The sequence below is a fragment of the Tetrao urogallus genome (genome assembly GCF_951394365.1).
Source record: "Tetrao urogallus genome assembly, chromosome: 2".
NCBI lineage: Eukaryota > Metazoa > Chordata > Aves > Galliformes > Phasianidae > Tetrao > Tetrao urogallus.
In genome coordinates this window covers 36,908,571-36,925,685 of record NC_136814.1, presented here as the reverse complement: position 1 = coordinate 36,925,685, position 17,115 = coordinate 36,908,571, and the positions used below count along the sequence as shown (strand labels likewise).

General features: G+C 37.2%; 1 protein-coding gene across 10 annotated transcripts in view; it reads left to right on the top strand.

Moving 5' to 3' along the window:
* Positions 1-16,661, top strand: part of ACTN2 (actinin alpha 2) — a 63,686-nt gene extending 47,025 nt beyond the window's left edge. For 3 of the 10 annotated variants that reach the window (XM_079550437.1, XM_079550435.1, XM_079550436.1), the window contains exons 13-21: positions 3,889-3,997; positions 4,341-4,481; positions 4,862-5,044; positions 6,731-6,865; positions 7,335-7,514; positions 8,494-8,640; positions 14,083-14,148; positions 14,952-15,110; positions 16,472-16,661. In XM_079550437.1, the coding sequence (XP_079406563.1) occupies positions 3,889-3,997; positions 4,341-4,481; positions 4,862-5,044; positions 6,731-6,865; positions 7,335-7,514; positions 8,494-8,640; positions 14,083-14,148; positions 14,952-15,110; positions 16,472-16,630 (1,279 nt within the window). In that variant the 3' untranslated portion in view covers positions 16,631-16,661. Of the gene's footprint in view, positions 1-3,888; positions 3,998-4,340; positions 4,482-4,861; positions 5,045-6,730; positions 6,866-7,334; positions 7,515-8,493; positions 8,641-12,918; positions 12,997-14,082; positions 14,149-14,951; positions 15,111-16,471 lie in introns of all 10 variants that reach the window. The other 7 variants (XM_079550434.1, XM_079550433.1, XM_079550431.1 and 4 more) reach the window with 6 other exon arrangements.
* Positions 16,662-17,115: the final 454 nt, after the last annotated feature.

The window sequence follows — 17,115 nt, the reverse complement described above, 5'->3', positions numbered from 1 at the left end:
AATTCCCAGACTCCTCCTCGTGGCTTCAAGCCTCCAAGTTTCAGTTTCTTGATTCCTTGAATAGACAAAACAGCTAGTACTCAGCTGTGCTCTAAAGTTATTTGTTCCTTTTATGCTAGCGAATGTTTCTGAAACACCTAATCATTGTTAATTAAGCATTAGCTTTGCAAATGATAAAAATTTTGTGAATGTAGTATATGTAGCACAGCATCTGCTTACCAGCATTTTGAACCCTGTGTCCTTTACCTTTGCTGAGGCCAGTGAACACTGTATCCTGTCTATTTTAGGGTTGTCTCTTCTCAGTTGTTTCAGTAATTTGCTGTATGAAGTTAAACAAGATATCTGTGCCCTTGGCGCCAAAGGTGCTGGAAACCTACTGCTTTTAAGATGCTCTACTTTGATGTCTTCTCTAATCCATACAATACAGCTATCAGTACAGTATTTTCAATATTCAGCACTGGTTACTCCCTGAGACTTTGTAGCTCAGTAAGACTTATTGCTTATGGAGAATACTGAATGAAAGGTTATAAATGTCAAGTTTTATTATCGGCTGCAAGCAAATGGGCAGCTTCTGTTTAAATGTTGATTTAAATTATTTATCCACAGCACAGCTCTTCAGAGAGCCATTGAAATTATGGAGAAAAACTAATTTCTTTTTCCAGTCATATTTTTTTCATTGAAATGTTGAGCAATAATTGAATGCTAAAGGAATATGCATTGGCACCTTATCCAAAGCCTAATGAAGTCAACATGGGTATCTTATTGTTGGTTTTTGGGTTTTTTTTGGTCACTGGATCAGACCCTTACAGGAATCATCATCTGAGTCTAAATTACAAGTCAGTACACCTCAGTGTTTTGCTTTAGCCATCTCTTGTCTGCCTAATGTGACTATTTGAAACTGAATAATTGCTGTGTGACCTTGAACCACATCAGTTACTTACAGCATTTTTTTATCTGCACTGGTACTCTGCTGCAGCAGTTAAGTCAACCATGAGATAAAGTCGCTAAAAGTTTGTTGATTGGTGTGTGTGTGTGTGTGTGTGTGTGTGTGTGTGTGTGTGTGTGTGTGTGTGAAGCAGGTAATTCCAGCCACAATGCTGCTATAGGACTATTGTGTGTTCTAGCCTGTATAGAATTGGAACTCCTTGTCGGTGAAGTATGGAAAGACTTGGTTGGCACTGTATACAAGGCCGGAAAAAAAAGAGATAGGGGTTTTTAAAATGGGACTTGCCATTAGTGACATTGCAAATGCTAAACAGAACTAGATTGAGTCATAATATGAAATGCTGAATTCACCTATGGTCTTGTGTGCTCGTTTCAATGTTTTCAATAATCAAGATAATTTTTAGAATACCACCACTTCTAGTGTAGCAACTTATTTTCAGCCACAAAGACAACTATCTGTAGTTGTTTTGAAGAGTCTTTTTGCTTCTGGAAACCTGGGCTCAAATTGTGCTTACGCGCATGATATTATAACATGAGCCTGGTTATGAAGCAGTGCTAAAGCATGGTGCTCAGCAGGTTATTTTTGTGACACTATCATGATTCGTAAAATGAGCTCATACTTAAATGCTTCTCTGAATCTGGACAAAATCTGACTAAATTTTTAATTTGTTAAAGGTAAGATTGAAATAAAAATAGTTTCAAGATTTTTAAATTCCGAAGGCTGTAGATCTCAAATGATTAAATAGGCTGTTCTCCTGGAAGTGCTGTAGCACATGTGCATAAGTGCTTTGTTTATACTTGATAAGAAAAAAAAATGGTAATAAGTAAGAAATCCAGTGTCTTCACAGCTTCAATGCACAAATCTCCACATCCCATCCACTTAGTGAGCTCACAGCTCACACAGGATCATCACCTAACGGCCTCAATATGCTAAAATGCGAAAAATAACTTCCATCTTAAAAAGTTCTAGCAATAAAATGTCATAGCCTGTTTTATGCAAATGTCCAAGCTCCTGACTTAAAATTTCATAACAAATACATGGTTTGTATTGCATTCCTGGAAGGCTAACAGAAAGACTTGCTCCAGAGGAAGAAGCAAGTATTTAAGTTAAGGAGTCCTTGTGTAGTGTGTTTAGTCCTTGTGGGCAGCTCTCTCCATATAGATAATGGGATTTTTTTGCAGTTTTGAGGTTTTTTTAGTTGCTGTGGTATTCTATTTTCACTTGTTTTGATCATTTCTTGCTTTCAAAGATCAATTGATTTCAGCATGTCTGAAGCCTCTTTTAGACAAAATGATCCATATATTTCTCAGCTTTATCCCTAACCATATTGTTCCTACCGAATTTAAAGGGAAAAAGATAAGCACTGTCCCTGGCTATGGTGTACCTTCACAGAGGAAAACTGTCTCTGTGATTCTCTAAGTTAGTGGAGGAAGCGATCTGAACACTCCTCTTGCCACTTGCCTAGAGAAGGACATTCAAAAGGATAGAACAAATTATATCTGCATTTAACATCTTGTTCAAGCCTTAGAGTAAATCTTAGCTTCATATTGCCATATGGTCACTTAATCACAATCTCTGCAATGCTTAGTACTGTGCAAAAGGTCCTCAAGGAGCAGCCAAGAGCTAAATTCAGTGGATGATGACACACTAATAAAAATGAGCTTCTGAAGTGCCTAATGCATATTTTATTATGGTCATGATGGCTACAGCAGAACCATGCGGATTATCTGTCACTGAGACCCAAAATTCTGTTTGAAATGGTGTAGAACCTCCTGACAGAGCTTAAAAAGTTATCGCAGGCGGCATAGTAAGTAGTTTTCTGTCAGGATAATAAAAGTGTATTAAGTAGTTGAAAAAGCAGTGCTAACTGCTACATGACTTTTGGGTGGACTAATTTGCACTGGCAGCAAACCTGACTCTGGAGATTCCTGTACCTAAACAGTTCTAGTGTGTGAGAGAAAGATGAAAATTGTTTCCTGCGCTCCAGAGCTGGGCAGCCCCTGTTTAAGGTGGATTATGCCTTGAACACAAGCTGAGATCTGTTTCTCTGTTAAATGCATAGGTCGCTCTGAAAGTAATGCCTCCTATGTATTCCCATGAAAACTACAACAGGTACAAAGAGCATAATAACACTATCTAATAGAGCAAATTCTCAGCTACAAAACACTATTTTTCAACATAATCACCATCATTAGCTGTGCATTTTCACCAGTGATGAATAAGAGTCTGCACAACACACTTGTAAAAATTTGCACCAGTGGAGGTGACCCACTGTTGGTATTACCATACCTGAAATGCATCACCCACTGCCTCATTGTGCTCACATCCACTGTTTGGTCTCTATCAATACTCAGCAAGTATCAGTGAATGTCAATGGGTGCAACTTTTTTTTCTGCATTCAGGAATTCAATTCCACACCTTTGCTTCATACCCACTTCCATGTCAGACACGTTCTGTCAGACTGCCCCTCCGGTGCCATCTGTCACACAGCAACAACATGTAATGGAATATTGGCAGGAAGGTTCAATTTCTACTGCCTACCACCAACATCTGCTACTGACATTGTGGACCAATAGAATAAAATAGAAGGCATTGCTTTTGGAGCAGCCCTTTTAGCTACACAATGTGTTAGTCTGGAAAGAATCACTGGATTATTTAAAATAAACCTAATATATTTCAGGCCATTTAGTTTAACACTACCAATCTGCAGGAACTTGATAAAGCCTCAGACTGAAGGAGAGGTTGATTCTGTTTCTGTGCTGTGCTTCTTGAAATGTGACATGTTTAAATTGTACATGTCTGCATGCAACATTTGCTTACTTGGAGGAGAAATATTGCATAAAAATAGAGGAGAAGAATTACTGAAGGGCAGTGGAATAGCATGCACAACTGTTCCTGTGTCTCAGAAAGCTGCTCAGACTTTTGTCTTCACTTTCTCTTAGTGAACTGGACTATCACGATGCTGCAAGTGTCAATGATCGATGCCAAAAGATATGTGACCAATGGGACAGCTTGGGAACACTTACTCAAAAAAGGAGAGAGGCGCTGGAGGTAAACAATATAACAATGATCAGTTTAGCTAAGAGGATGAATTTATACTTAAAAGAAATGACTAAAGCAAGATTAGCAGATTTAAATTGATTTGCAGATAGATTACAATATCAAAAACAAGTCATTTCATCTGCTAGCCTTGAAAGGTACATATCCCTTTTAATGACTGATACGAAAGTATCTTTAGTACTATTGGCATAAAGCATGTGGTGAAATCACTCAATTATATAATCGTTTGCTTTTGAAAAAAATGAAGCATGACTTTGTACATAGGAACGAATATTAGCATAGAATTAATTCTTGCCTTTAATAAAAAGGAATTTACCTTTTCCAACCTATACAGAGGACGGAGAAATTGCTTGAAACGATTGATCAGCTTCACCTGGAGTTTGCCAAAAGAGCTGCTCCTTTCAACAACTGGATGGAAGGTGCTATGGAAGACCTACAGGACATGTTTATTGTTCACAGCATAGAGGAAATTCAGGTAAATGGTTGTCTTTTTTTTTTTTGCTTAGTCATAAGAAAGACAAGAAATGAAATTTTTCTTTCTTGGAGAGTACAACATAGGCAGGATATTCTATCCTGATATTTACATTGTATAGATGATATCTATAATAAATAAAGTTATTTCTTGATGGGCATGAAAGTATTCTAAAATTGTAGAAGAACCAATAGTCTTGATAAAGTTAATGGTGGGTTTTTCAGAAATATATCTACATGTATTATTTCATGTACATACAGATACATGTAGACAGGATGTCTGGGAGTCTGAGGGAAGGAGCTGTGCTTATTTACAGCAGACCTTTCAGATGATGGAAGGAAAATTAGAGTTTTCATGCTCTCCCTCTCTGTTTCTGATTTTAGAGTTTAATCTCTGCACATGATCAATTTAAAGCTACTTTGCCAGAGGCAGACGGTGAAAGACAGGCCATATTGTCAATCCAGAATGAAGTTGAAAAAGTTATTCAGAGTTACAGCATGAGAATAAGTGCAAGCAATCCTTACAGCACTGTTACTGTGGAAGAGATTCGTACCAAGTGGGAAAAGGTAATGTATGCTAAATGCATAAAAGAATGATGTAACAGTATTTTGGTTTAGGAATCTGAGACTATTCAGAGAACTTAACAATAAATCTGTCAATTTTTCTAGATCATCAGATGCCAAAATGAACCTATTTCTGTTTTAAAACTGGTGGAACTGGAACAAATTAAATATTTCCTCTTAAATATGTTTACTAATGTGGACAGTGGAAAGAGGTTGCAGCATGATAAGTTATCACTTATTACACTAGAGGCATATTAAATGCAATTAAACAGAATTTGCATCCATAAAGTAAATTGAAAGTAATAGATTGTATGAAAAGCTGATGTTGGGATGAAAGAAGTAGTAAAAAGATGTTAGCTTTCATAATATATTTTGAAATATTTCAGTAATTTCATACCTAGATTTCTGGTTCTGTAGTCTACAGTTTTCTTCAATCATATTTGTAGTTACATTGAGAACAAGAACCCAATTGTAGAGACTGTTTCTATTGCTGTCAACAACAAAACTTTCACAGGTTTCATCTGCATCTAAATGAACTCTGTGATCAGTAGTGTTAAATAAGCTGTCTTTCTGTAATTTGTCCTGTACCTCACTCCAACTCCACTCATGCTACTCATACTGTTGGTATTCTATATATTCCTTTACAGTTTCCTTGTAGTATTTCTTACTATTCCACTCCTAAATTACTTGGAACTTCCTACAGTATGCTCCCCATTTGTTTGCTGGGCTCACTTCATAATGTTTCCTGCTCCCATCACTCAGTATTACTTACGACTTCTTCTGGCTTCTCAATGAGGCAAGATAAATGTGTTGGTGCTAGTACAGAGAAGATGTTTGGGCAGTGGGTAGGCCAATGGTGCTTGCCAGAACAACAGAAAATGGCTGAATTCTTTTTCTCAGTATAAGCAGTAGTTCACGTGTCTCTTCTACCCAGTTTCTGCTTTTCACAAAAGCTGTAAAAATCTAGCATCTTTGGGACCATTAATGTTTTGTCCAGTAAAACTGAAATGGGCTGTTACCTTAAAAAATTACAGGACAGGGATTAAAGAGAAACTTTATTTCCTTAGGAACCAAGGCAGATCATTTGCTATAGGTAAATGATTTTGTAGAATATATGAATTTACGAAATACCTAAACTTATGTGGACAAAGACGTGATCTTTGTGGGTTATAAATATCATGCAATAAGGACTAAATTCAGAATGTCCCAGGGAAGTCTAAAAGGGTAAGTCAAAAAAGTATTTGCAACATATGAGACATCTTCAGGTATATGTGAGGGGTAGAGGGTGCCTCATTATCCTATCTTAATGGCTCTGATTGAATGAAATATTTTCCACTGTTTATTCTTGGAACTGTTCCTTAGAGATCAAATTTTTTCTGTGCTTCCACAGAAAAGCAAAATATCTGCTCTAGCAGCAGTTCAAGTTAAACAATTCTCCTGAAGTTGAGTCTTGGCAGAGGTGAGAAATTGAGTCTCTCTAGTCAGGATGCCCAAGACCATGGGAGCAATTTCTTATGTTAGCACAGAGGTAAATATAACAGTGATAGTTTTTCTGGCTTGCTCTGATGTTAATCTTCAGGTCAATAAGAAAAATTAATAACTGTAGGACTTAATTGTTCTACTTGTTTTAGAAGTCATGAAGGCATTCAGTCATGAATGCCCACACTTAATGCTTTCTCATTGTAACAGGTGAAACAGCTGGTACCTCAGAGGGATCAATCCTTGCAGGAAGAACTAGCCCGCCAGCATGCCAATGAGCGCCTGCGTCGCCAGTTTGCTGCTCAGGCCAACGTCATTGGGCCATGGATCCAGACCAAGATGGAAGTGAGTATCAGACACTCATGCAGAAGCTGATGAATAAAGTGTTTTATCATTTGTTATCTTTGTTGCATGTACAAGGCATCAGCAATGTCTGTGATAGTTTGCTGGCTGTTTAATCACAAAGAATTTAGTACCTGTTGATTCTTAGAACTGTAACATTGTATGAGTGACACCCTTGATGGTTAGTAGGATATGTAGCTTTGAAAAAAATATGACTAAACAGCTATTTTGCCTCTGCTCTTTACAGAAGAATATTGGGATCACCAGCAACTCAATATTAATTCCAGAAATAAACCAGTCACGTTTTTTTTTTTTTTAAATGAGCTTTCTACAGTAAAGTTTGTCATCCCTGTATGAAGATTTTATTACTTTTGCTTCTTAGTCTGAAAATATTAAATATTTTTGTGAATGCAAGTCAAATTAGAAAATCTGAAGCTTACATTTTGCGTGGTGGGGGGGTGTCTCTTTGTAGGAAATTGCCCGCAGCTCTATTGAAATGACAGGGCCTTTGGAGGACCAGATGAATCAGCTGAAGCAATATGAGCAAAATATCATTAACTATAAACACAACATTGATAAACTGGAAGGAGATCATCAGCTTATACAAGAAGCCTTGGTGTTTGACAACAAACACACCAACTATACTATGGAGGTAAGCATTTCCTCCGTTTTGTACTTGTTAGCTCGTTTTGCCATCTTCTTCCTTACAACTGCATTCCCTGATCTGAAGACATGGCTATGAAGGTTGAGATTTGGCAGACTTTCTGATAATACTGTGAAACTTTTTTTGTCACGCATTTTATTGCACGCATGCTGATGAGGATGGCCTAATGCAAGACTGAGACATAAGATATTTTTAAGAGCCCTTCCTGGGTCTGGTAAAGGTGGAACAGGAGTTAAGTGCTTGTTAGTGGAATGTAATTGGCTTGATTTCTCCTCTGGTTTGCTGCAAACAAAAAGTTCAAATGAAAATATAGCTCATCATGACTTGTTTTCCTTCAGATAAACAGTAGTACAGTAGTGGATTTTTTTTTTACTTTTTTTTGTTTGTTTGTTTTCTGTGACAAAGCAATGTTACATCTTTACTAATTTGCTATGAGAATTTACAGTTTACCAGTGAAGGTCCCAGTGCTGCTGATGTGTAGGAGGACAGTTGTTATACACACTCATGGGAGATGGCTTCTCTGTTCTAAAGAATGCTTTCCATGTTTGCAAAATAACTTGTGAGATTATTTACAGAATGTTGGAAAATGTCTGAAATTGGTAATGTAGGAAACACTGTTGTTTGAATACAGCCTCTAACTAAAGTGTGATGATAGAAAGTAATAGCACTCAAGTCCAAGTCTTGTCATCCAGAATAAACTCAGGGAACACTTGCTTATAGTAAAAAAACAAAACAAAACAAAACAAAAAAAAAAACAAAACAAAACAACAACAACAAAAAAACGCATTTAGAAACCAGTTCCATATTTTCCTGAAGACTTTTTCATGACCTGAGTTATAATGTATAGTTAGTGGTATGGATAAGGCATCACATAAGTATTTGGAGCAGGTTTTTGCTGACTGTATTTTTCATAGTTTCAGAAAAATGTATTTGACTATTTAATGAATCAGTCTTTTCTCTCTCACAGCATATCCGTGTTGGATGGGAGCTCCTACTTACTACCATTGCTCGAACTATCAATGAGGTTGAGACTCAGATCCTCACAAGAGATGCCAAGGGTATCACCCAGGAGCAAATGAATGATTTCAGAGCATCGTTCAATCACTTCGACAGGGTACAGTACTCCTACTTTTTCTCATCTAGCAGTATTCATTGTTCCTAAAAGCAAGCCTTTTTCCATTCCATATATAATCTTAAAAATCTGCTAGTGCAGTAACAATGGGCTATTTAAAAAATGGTTATAAAGATCAATTAACAAAGTATTTACAACCTTACATTTGCAACATTTTTACATGAGTTAGATCTACTAGCTCTGCACTCACAGGAACACCACCTTCAAAACTCAGTCCACATTTCAGATGCTGAGAAAAGATTACCGTAATCCAACACTGGACCACTCTCTTTATTTCAGTATAGATTCCTGTACTTATCAGACTGTGATTAACCCCTAACTTGCATTGTTATCGTGAGTCAGCTCCTTCAAATTATTTCAGGATGTAGAAAATGCTGTTTTTTTTTTTTCCCCCCCCACCAATATCTTGTCCAGCTTTATCCAGAATGGTTATCCATACTTGATGTGTGTTGGACACTGACAGTGATCATTTAAGTATATTTTAGAATATTCTTAACTGTTCTCACGACTCTGCTTTTTTGATGAAACACACAACTATAGAAAAGGTTAGCCACAGAGGAATTGGGGATGGATTTTATGGAAAATCTTAATGTGATTCTAGTGCAGCATAATTCCTTTTTGTATAAGCTGAGGAAGCTGAAGATACCATTACAGAAGCAGAAGTAGCTTTCTTGGGTGGAAAGAAATATATTAAATGGTTTCCCCAATGCACTGGAGCAGATGACTGAGAAATTGGAGTGATTAAAAGCAGAGTACCAGGTCTGGATAAATTACACATTAGTATTTAAGATACCCTATTAAGGGAAACTTTGCATGAAGGTTTGACAGCTTCCTAAAGATAAGGAAGCAAGGTGACTAAGTCCTAAAATAGGTTTTACTAAATAGCCATTTCTAGCATCCCTATGTCTCTGTAGTCCATAGATACCTATATCTTGGCAGTTCATGGATAAATTCTCTGCCATGCTGGCAGCAAGGCTAGTTCAGTCACTGAGCAGTTGGCATCTTTCGGTACCTCAGAAGGTCCTGAAGGAAGATGCTAACTCCTACAGCAACCAGCCCTATTAGGCATCTTAATGCTTTGCAGAAATAGAAAGAATTTGAGATACCAAAGAGTGCAACAGAGCAAAGTCTTATGAAGGGCTGTATTGCCTCAGAAAAGGTGCTTATGTCACAGAGTGATAGGCAGGCTGGAGATGGGCCATGACAATAACGTACAATGCAGAAGTGCTTCTCAACTCCTAGATTCCTACCTACCTGCATCTGTATCCTTCTCTTTATAAGAGAGGACATAGCTTCGTGCATGTGCCCTCTGCTCTTTCTTCTGTCACAAGAAGCCTGAACACATGGGTCAGATTCCCCAGTATATTGTACAACCTCAGCAACCTGGGCCTGAACTGTAAGTTTAGCTGCACACCTCACCTGCCCTCATGTCAGACATAATCCAAAGGCCTTAAAAATAAGGTACACATTAAGAGAAGGATGCTTTGCATATGTTCCCCCTAGTATGCTCGTCCCTACGGAGATTAGAAATTAGTCCAGGAGGACTTCTGTGCTGTCATAGTAGAACAACTACATTCTTAAAAGGATAATGTAAGTTTAAGAAAGGAAAAAGATAAGCTCTAAAACCACTTGGCCTTCAAGCTTTCTGTAAAGGACAGACAACAGAAACACTAAAAAAAGAGAAGCTTATACTTATTAAATTGCACTGTAATTTAAAGGGCAGATATGACGTGATCTGCACAGGCTAGAAAGAGACACTGAGCAAAGATGTCTGAGAGGAGCAGGCTTGTTTTTCATTTTTGTATCCTCCTTGTTCCATTGCACACTTGAAAATTTATTGTCAGTGAATTAAGAAAACCTGGAATGCTTCAGGGGTACTTCAGAGTGCACAAAATAATGAAGACTCTAAACTCGGAAATTGGATAGAGAGGGCAGGAATTGTTTTTTTTTTTTTTTTTTTTTTTTTGGTCTTTATCACCTCAGAGGAATGAAGCTGAACATAAGCACTAACATGAAAGTACTGACTTCTCCCTGTAAGACAAGAAAAAAAAAAAGCAATCATTTAGCAATATATGTAATAATTCTGTTGCTCATAGAAGCATTTCTGTATACCTGACGTTTAACAAATACACTGAGAGAATTAGTCTGCAGTTCATATTGATGGATAGCCAGAAAAAAATTTAAAAACTAATGCTGTCCTTGACCAGGAGGCTTTAAATACATAAGCAGAACAGAGTCATTTTATGCATGCTATAGCTCTGACTTCTATGGTGGCATTTCTCCAGTCTTAATGTGTGTTGAGGATGTCAGCAAAATACTACTGTGCAGAGAAGCTCTCTTCTCCATTGTAAAGAAGCCATATTAGTACACATAAACCTAACAATTTTTTATGAAGTATTTCTAAAGACAACTTGCTTTAGTTATAAATTATAAATCTGAGGAAGGATGCCCTTTCTTCCTCTCCAGGAAAGCAAGCGAATAACATGTATGTGTGTTTTTTTTCAGTTGATAATAAATCATGGGACTTATTTCTGTACTTGTTAGTTCTTTGAAAGATAACTGAGTTATTTTTTTAAATGGCTTTTACATCTTGAATATTTTGCAAGTTCTTGTTTGGGGCTACATGCCCCTGACCCCTAAAGTACACTGAGAGAGGAGGCACCATGCACTGAAGAATAATAAGGGCAGAAAGAGCTTCTGTTTCCTTCAGTATATCCACCCGCACAGCTATGCTAGTACAAAAAGCCATTAAAAGTCATCTTGTTAAAGTCAGATGGCGAGTCCATCATCTCCCTTAAGGTAAGGAGGCAGCCCTCTAGGATCTTCTCTTTTCATTTGAAGGCTGACGCCCCAGAAGTTATTCCTGGGGGTGTTGCTGCAAGGTAACTCCTTGCTGGAGGCTATGCCTAAAGGCACAGTCTAGGTGGAGGTGTAAATATAAATCTTTACTGATGCTGGTATATTTCTTCTCTTAATGTGTTTGCTTAGAGGAAAAAAAGAAAGTGGAACACAATGGCTAAATCCCAGCAGTTTAGAAGTGTTCAAAATGGTGCATAGCTGAATAATGGTATGCAGACAAATTGGGACATTGAAATAGTTATATTATCAGTCACTGATTTTCAAGTCTTTTAAGTAGAATCCTTTTTCGGATTCAGGATATATAGTAGTTTCTAAGAAAAATTGGATAAAATGTCTGCAACTGCTTTGCATGCAGTATCCTACCAGCTGTTGATATATTCTACTATCTATTTTTGGCAAACTACAGATTTTAAGTAGGAGTCCTGCATGCAGAACAAGAGCATCCTGCCACCCTTTATTTTACTAACAGAAAAAACAACTTCCCATTAAAAGAACCACATGATCAAGCCTATACAGGTCAATTAATATTCATGAAAATGAAGCACATGTGGAATATGTATTACTTTCACTTAAAATCCCACTTTTTTATATAAAGCCACATATAATTCACACAGGAGAAGGAAAGGGGACTAATAACAAAACAAAGTGAGATTTCAGTGTTTTAGTTTGTGTTGATAAGAAAAGATAAATGAGTCAATTATTTAAATGCTTTACAATGATAATTTCAGTACTTAATGTTGGTTTCTAAACAATGGAAAAACCATTTTCCAATGAGTAATCCATTAAAGGATTTTAGGGACCACTTAACCTAGAATTTAATAGGGACTCTTTAAAATCAGTTTTCAAAGCAAAATTTATAGATCATTAATGAACTGAAAATAAGTTGTCAGGTATAAATTTCTTTTGAATCTAGGCAATAAGTCAGTAGTTCTTTTATTTGACATATGCACATTCAGTTTCTAAGTAATATCAGATCAAGAGAGAAGTAACAGTGATTGAGTGTGGAAAAAGAGTGGAACAGACTCAGTGATCTGTTTACTGCATCTCAGATACACTGTATGGCAATAAAAAATGCAAGCAGCAGATGGTAGTTCAGCAGAATAAAAACTGCCTTATAAGCAAAAGTGTTAAAAAAGTAGAAGAGGCATGATTTTAACATTGTAATTGAAGTCAAGCTCCTCTTCCACTAAGGAAAAAACTAAAGCACAAAACTACAAAAGTTTCACACGTTTTAGGAAATTAATTGCAGTAAGTTAACATTACGTTTCCATTAAGTTTATAAACATATGGTTATTAATAAAATGTAGAATGTTCTTTACTAACCAACTAACCTGGTCTGTGATTTTTTTTTTCCTTCTTTTCTTTTACCTTCCAAATGCATGACGTGTTATGGGATGCTAGGATGAATCTGACAATCTACATTCTGATGAATTTAAAGCCTGCCTCATCAGTCTAGGACAGGTTGGAAATGACCTGCAGGTAGAGGAAACTGATGTGATTCTGTTTTCAGATAGGTCAATACAATAATTTTCTATTATGAATTTAAGCACCAATGTATACAGCACAATGCTTTGAGAAGATCCTGTGCCTGGGAAGGCAACTGAGTTAGATGAGCTCTCTTTCAGCATACGTTGGAGCACGTTTCTCTGACTGCATTTCTAACATTTTCCAGGCTGCTTCTTTTAATTGATAAGAGACAGCTGTGGAGAACTTTTGGCACTCAGACTTCTGTCCATTTTCCTTTCCTCAGACTCAAAACAAGTGCTGTACTGTTCTCTCCTTATTTAGGATGATACGTTTCTTTCTAAACCACTGTATTACACTGCAAAACAGAGGAGATGTTTATTTACCTTATTACTATCACACAATTTGTAAGTCAGGAATGCTGCACGTGAGTTACTGCCTTTGAAATTAGCAATCTCCTTTTACTTCAGGTCTTTCAGTTACCTCCTCCTAAGTCTTATAAGCATCACCCTTTAAGCCAGTATGTTCATTTCTTTGTTATAGTGCAGGTCTTGGTAGCCTGTAGTCAGAAAAAGGAAAATCTCTGTATTTATTTCTCATATATCAGCAGACAGCTTTTATCATGTACATTTCCTAGCCTTGGAGTGGAGTATTTTAGTCAATGATACATTTCAGACTGTTTTTAACTACACTTATATTCACTACACTATCACTTGCAGAACCTTCAAAAGACATTGCATATCAGGGAGGCAGTTTGTGCATCTCCTGATTTTGACTAGTTTAGTAACAAATTTTTCTCCTTGCCTTTCTCTTTGTCTTCTCTGGTTGTGCTCTGTGTATTCCTATGTTCTCCCTGATCTCTCCCCTGACTTTTCTTGATGTTACTTCTTGTGTTCAAAATGTCTGTTTCCTGTGTGTGATATGTTAGTTACTTCTTCCTTCTCTAAAACTGATGATAATTCTGATGACCTGCTTGGGCAATGTCAATGAATACTGTTTACACTGGATCCAATTTCCCAATGGCCTAACCTCATCTCTGAAAATGACCGTGGATGCTTCAAACCTTCCCATCCATATTCCTTATGTTATTTTGGTCAATAGAGGAAGAATGGACTGATGGACCATGATGATTTCAGAGCTTGCTTGATTTCAATGGGTTATGATTTGGTATGAATTTTAAGAAACAATGGCAATTGCTTACAGTTTGTGAAATTAACCAAAGCAACACTAAAGCTTATTTAGGTTGACAGAATACTAATAATACAATTTACACTAGAGATACTAGTTCCTTGGTTGTTTTTTTTTCCTCCACCTTCAAATGGTAAATAAGGAAGTTAAATGTAATACTAGACAGTACAAAATTCTTTTAATTCTCACAAACTACCTTTGGGCATTGCATTTGATTTCTTTCATTTATTTATTTTATGATTTCCCCCACTCATACCAGTTTGTTCTTTGTAGCAGAAAGATCTGAGTAAGTTGAACTGTCTGGTATTTTTTTCTTAGTTCTCAGTTCAATGAAGCTGCCTGTGGCTTCTTGGAATATTTTTTCACCTCCTTGTGCAATACCTTAATTACAATGGGAACATTACTGATTTTAGGAGGGGGATGAGAAATGAAGTGTTAAAACAAGTTTAACAATTATTAGAATGGGAAAGAGGAGAAGTTGAAAAAGTTAATTGAAGGTAAATGCTATGTATTTGGGACAAATAATATTTTTTTCAAAAGCACCAGGGCCATTTTACAAAGGATGAGTAGTCACTTAAGATCCCAGATTTCACTAACTGTGACGTTTATGTTCTGAAGTCAGTAAGGTGCTTTAGAGTGTTTGTAGCCACTGCTCCTTATTGGTTCATGAGAGGTATGGGCTGTCAGAGATTGATATTACGGTGACCTTCCTGGTTTTTTTTTTGTTTTTTTTTTTTTTTTTGGTGTGTGTGTTTTTTTGTTTGTTTTGGATTCTCTGAAAGGGCGAAGCTGAGTTTGCTAGAATCATGTCTCTGGTTGACCCCAATGGACAAGGAACCGTCACTTTCCAGTCCTTCATTGACTTCATGACCAGAGAAACAGCAGATACGGACACGGCTGAGCAAGTGATAGCTTCCTTCAGAATCCTGGCTTCAGATAAGGTCAGTCATCTAGCTGCTGGCTGTAAGAACTCAGTAGCTCTTCCTTTCAGCCTTTACTTGCAGAAAGCCTTGTATGAGGTTGCTTTTTTTTTTTTTGTTACTTTTTAGTAATAGTAGAGCTTTGTTTTCAACTTGTAATAGTTCAGAGAAAGCATTTACCTTTCTTCTTCTTTGGTACCAACTCTCTTGGATGAAATGTGTACTGAATTCAAGGATTGATCTGTATCCCCTCACATCACAAAGAGCTGACAAAATCAGACTTCTTAGACAATACTTAAACAATTTTGGTATAACTGATATATTGCACAACGAGCCTATTTCCCTACAGCAGCCTTAATTAGAAGGGAACTCATTCTGCGTTACACGACGTTGTCTGGGTGTTTCAGTGTAGTTTGGCCCTGGAACATAGCCTGAGTCAATTGCACAAGACTTCAGCTAATTGTGAGCCAGATTGTGACCTGACAGGATAGCAGGGTGATGCAATGTGGTATTGTCCCATCCTAGGAGGAGGAGAACGCTTCCATTAGGGTACATGGAGGAGGATCCTGAATATAGCATGCTTTCCTCTTGACAGCTAGACCTACAGCTGAGTGGCAACACAGTAGCTTCTGGAGGACAGAGGGCTCCTGCTGCCAGAGAACCTATCCTGGGCTATTGAGAAATGAGAGATCAGAGCAGTACACATCTATTTGCCCAGGCTCACTCTACTGATTTTCTCATTCTGGCAGTTTCTACTGATTCTGTGACCTCAGTTATGGACCACATTCTAAATTCAGGACATGTTCTCAGCACATTTACTGTGGAACACGTTTCGATTTCCAGATGTGTTCTCAATAAGAATTCATATGAAGGATGAATGCTGATGTCTCACAAAAATACAGTTTTCATTATGTTGTTATTTTAAACAATGCTGATTCTGCTATCAGTTGATATGAGTGCATCCTTCATATCATAAATGCAAATCATTAAGAGCAATAGTGCATCTTTCATAATGAATGCATTAGGCTGTTGAAACTAACAGGGTCTAACTGAAAACATGTTGGTCCTATCACTGCAGAAGCAGCAGTGAGGCACTCTAGGAATGAGCTCCTGTATTAGTAGCAGGCTATCCATGGCTGCATAGTACTCACTGGCTAACACACACAGTTGCACACATTCCAGCCTGAGGCTGGATTTTGACCTAATCGGTTTGTTGGTAGGATTGTCTCCTTCAACTCATCATTAAAGGTAGAGTTGACCAAGAAAAACACATGGCTTCAGGAAAGTAGGCAGAACATCTGAGCTTATTAGTCACATAATAAATATATTTGATGTCTCTGAAGAATACATACTAAATTTGTCCATCATTTCCCCCTTCACAGCCTTATATCCTGGCAGATGAGTTGCGTCGAGAGCTGCCTCCTGAGCAGGCTCAGTACTGCATCAAGAGAATGCCACAGTACACGGGCCCAGGTTCTGTTCCTGGAGCTCTGGATTACACCTCTTTTTCATCAGCACTGTATGGAGAGAGCGATCTCTAATTCTATAATTGGCTATATTCACAGTAGACACAACAAATACCACACCTGATTGCCCAGATTGCTTCTCAAAAGGTTTGACAAGCTGATTAAAAAAAGGAATTTTACAAATGCAGTAGGTACCTTCATTGTAAAGTTCTATTACTAAAGTAACTAGTGTATATTAACGTGTGCAGCACGCTAGATTTCTGCAATGTTGGTTTTAGGTTGTCTGTCCTATACAATGGCAGAAAATATTTAAAGAAAAAGAAAAAAAAAAAGCAAGTTATTAACTTTGGAAATATCTATTATGAAAATAAAATGCAAGTCCTAAGAACATTGAAACTATTGATTGTTAAGATTCACAAAATATTGATCCATTTTCAGAATGTTTCAATGCCACATATGCTTCTTTTAACAACGTTCATAAAACTATGTTAAAATCATGCATTTTACTTTCATGAAGCAATGTTATTTTCCTCTCATGTTTTCTGATTTTACATGCTTCT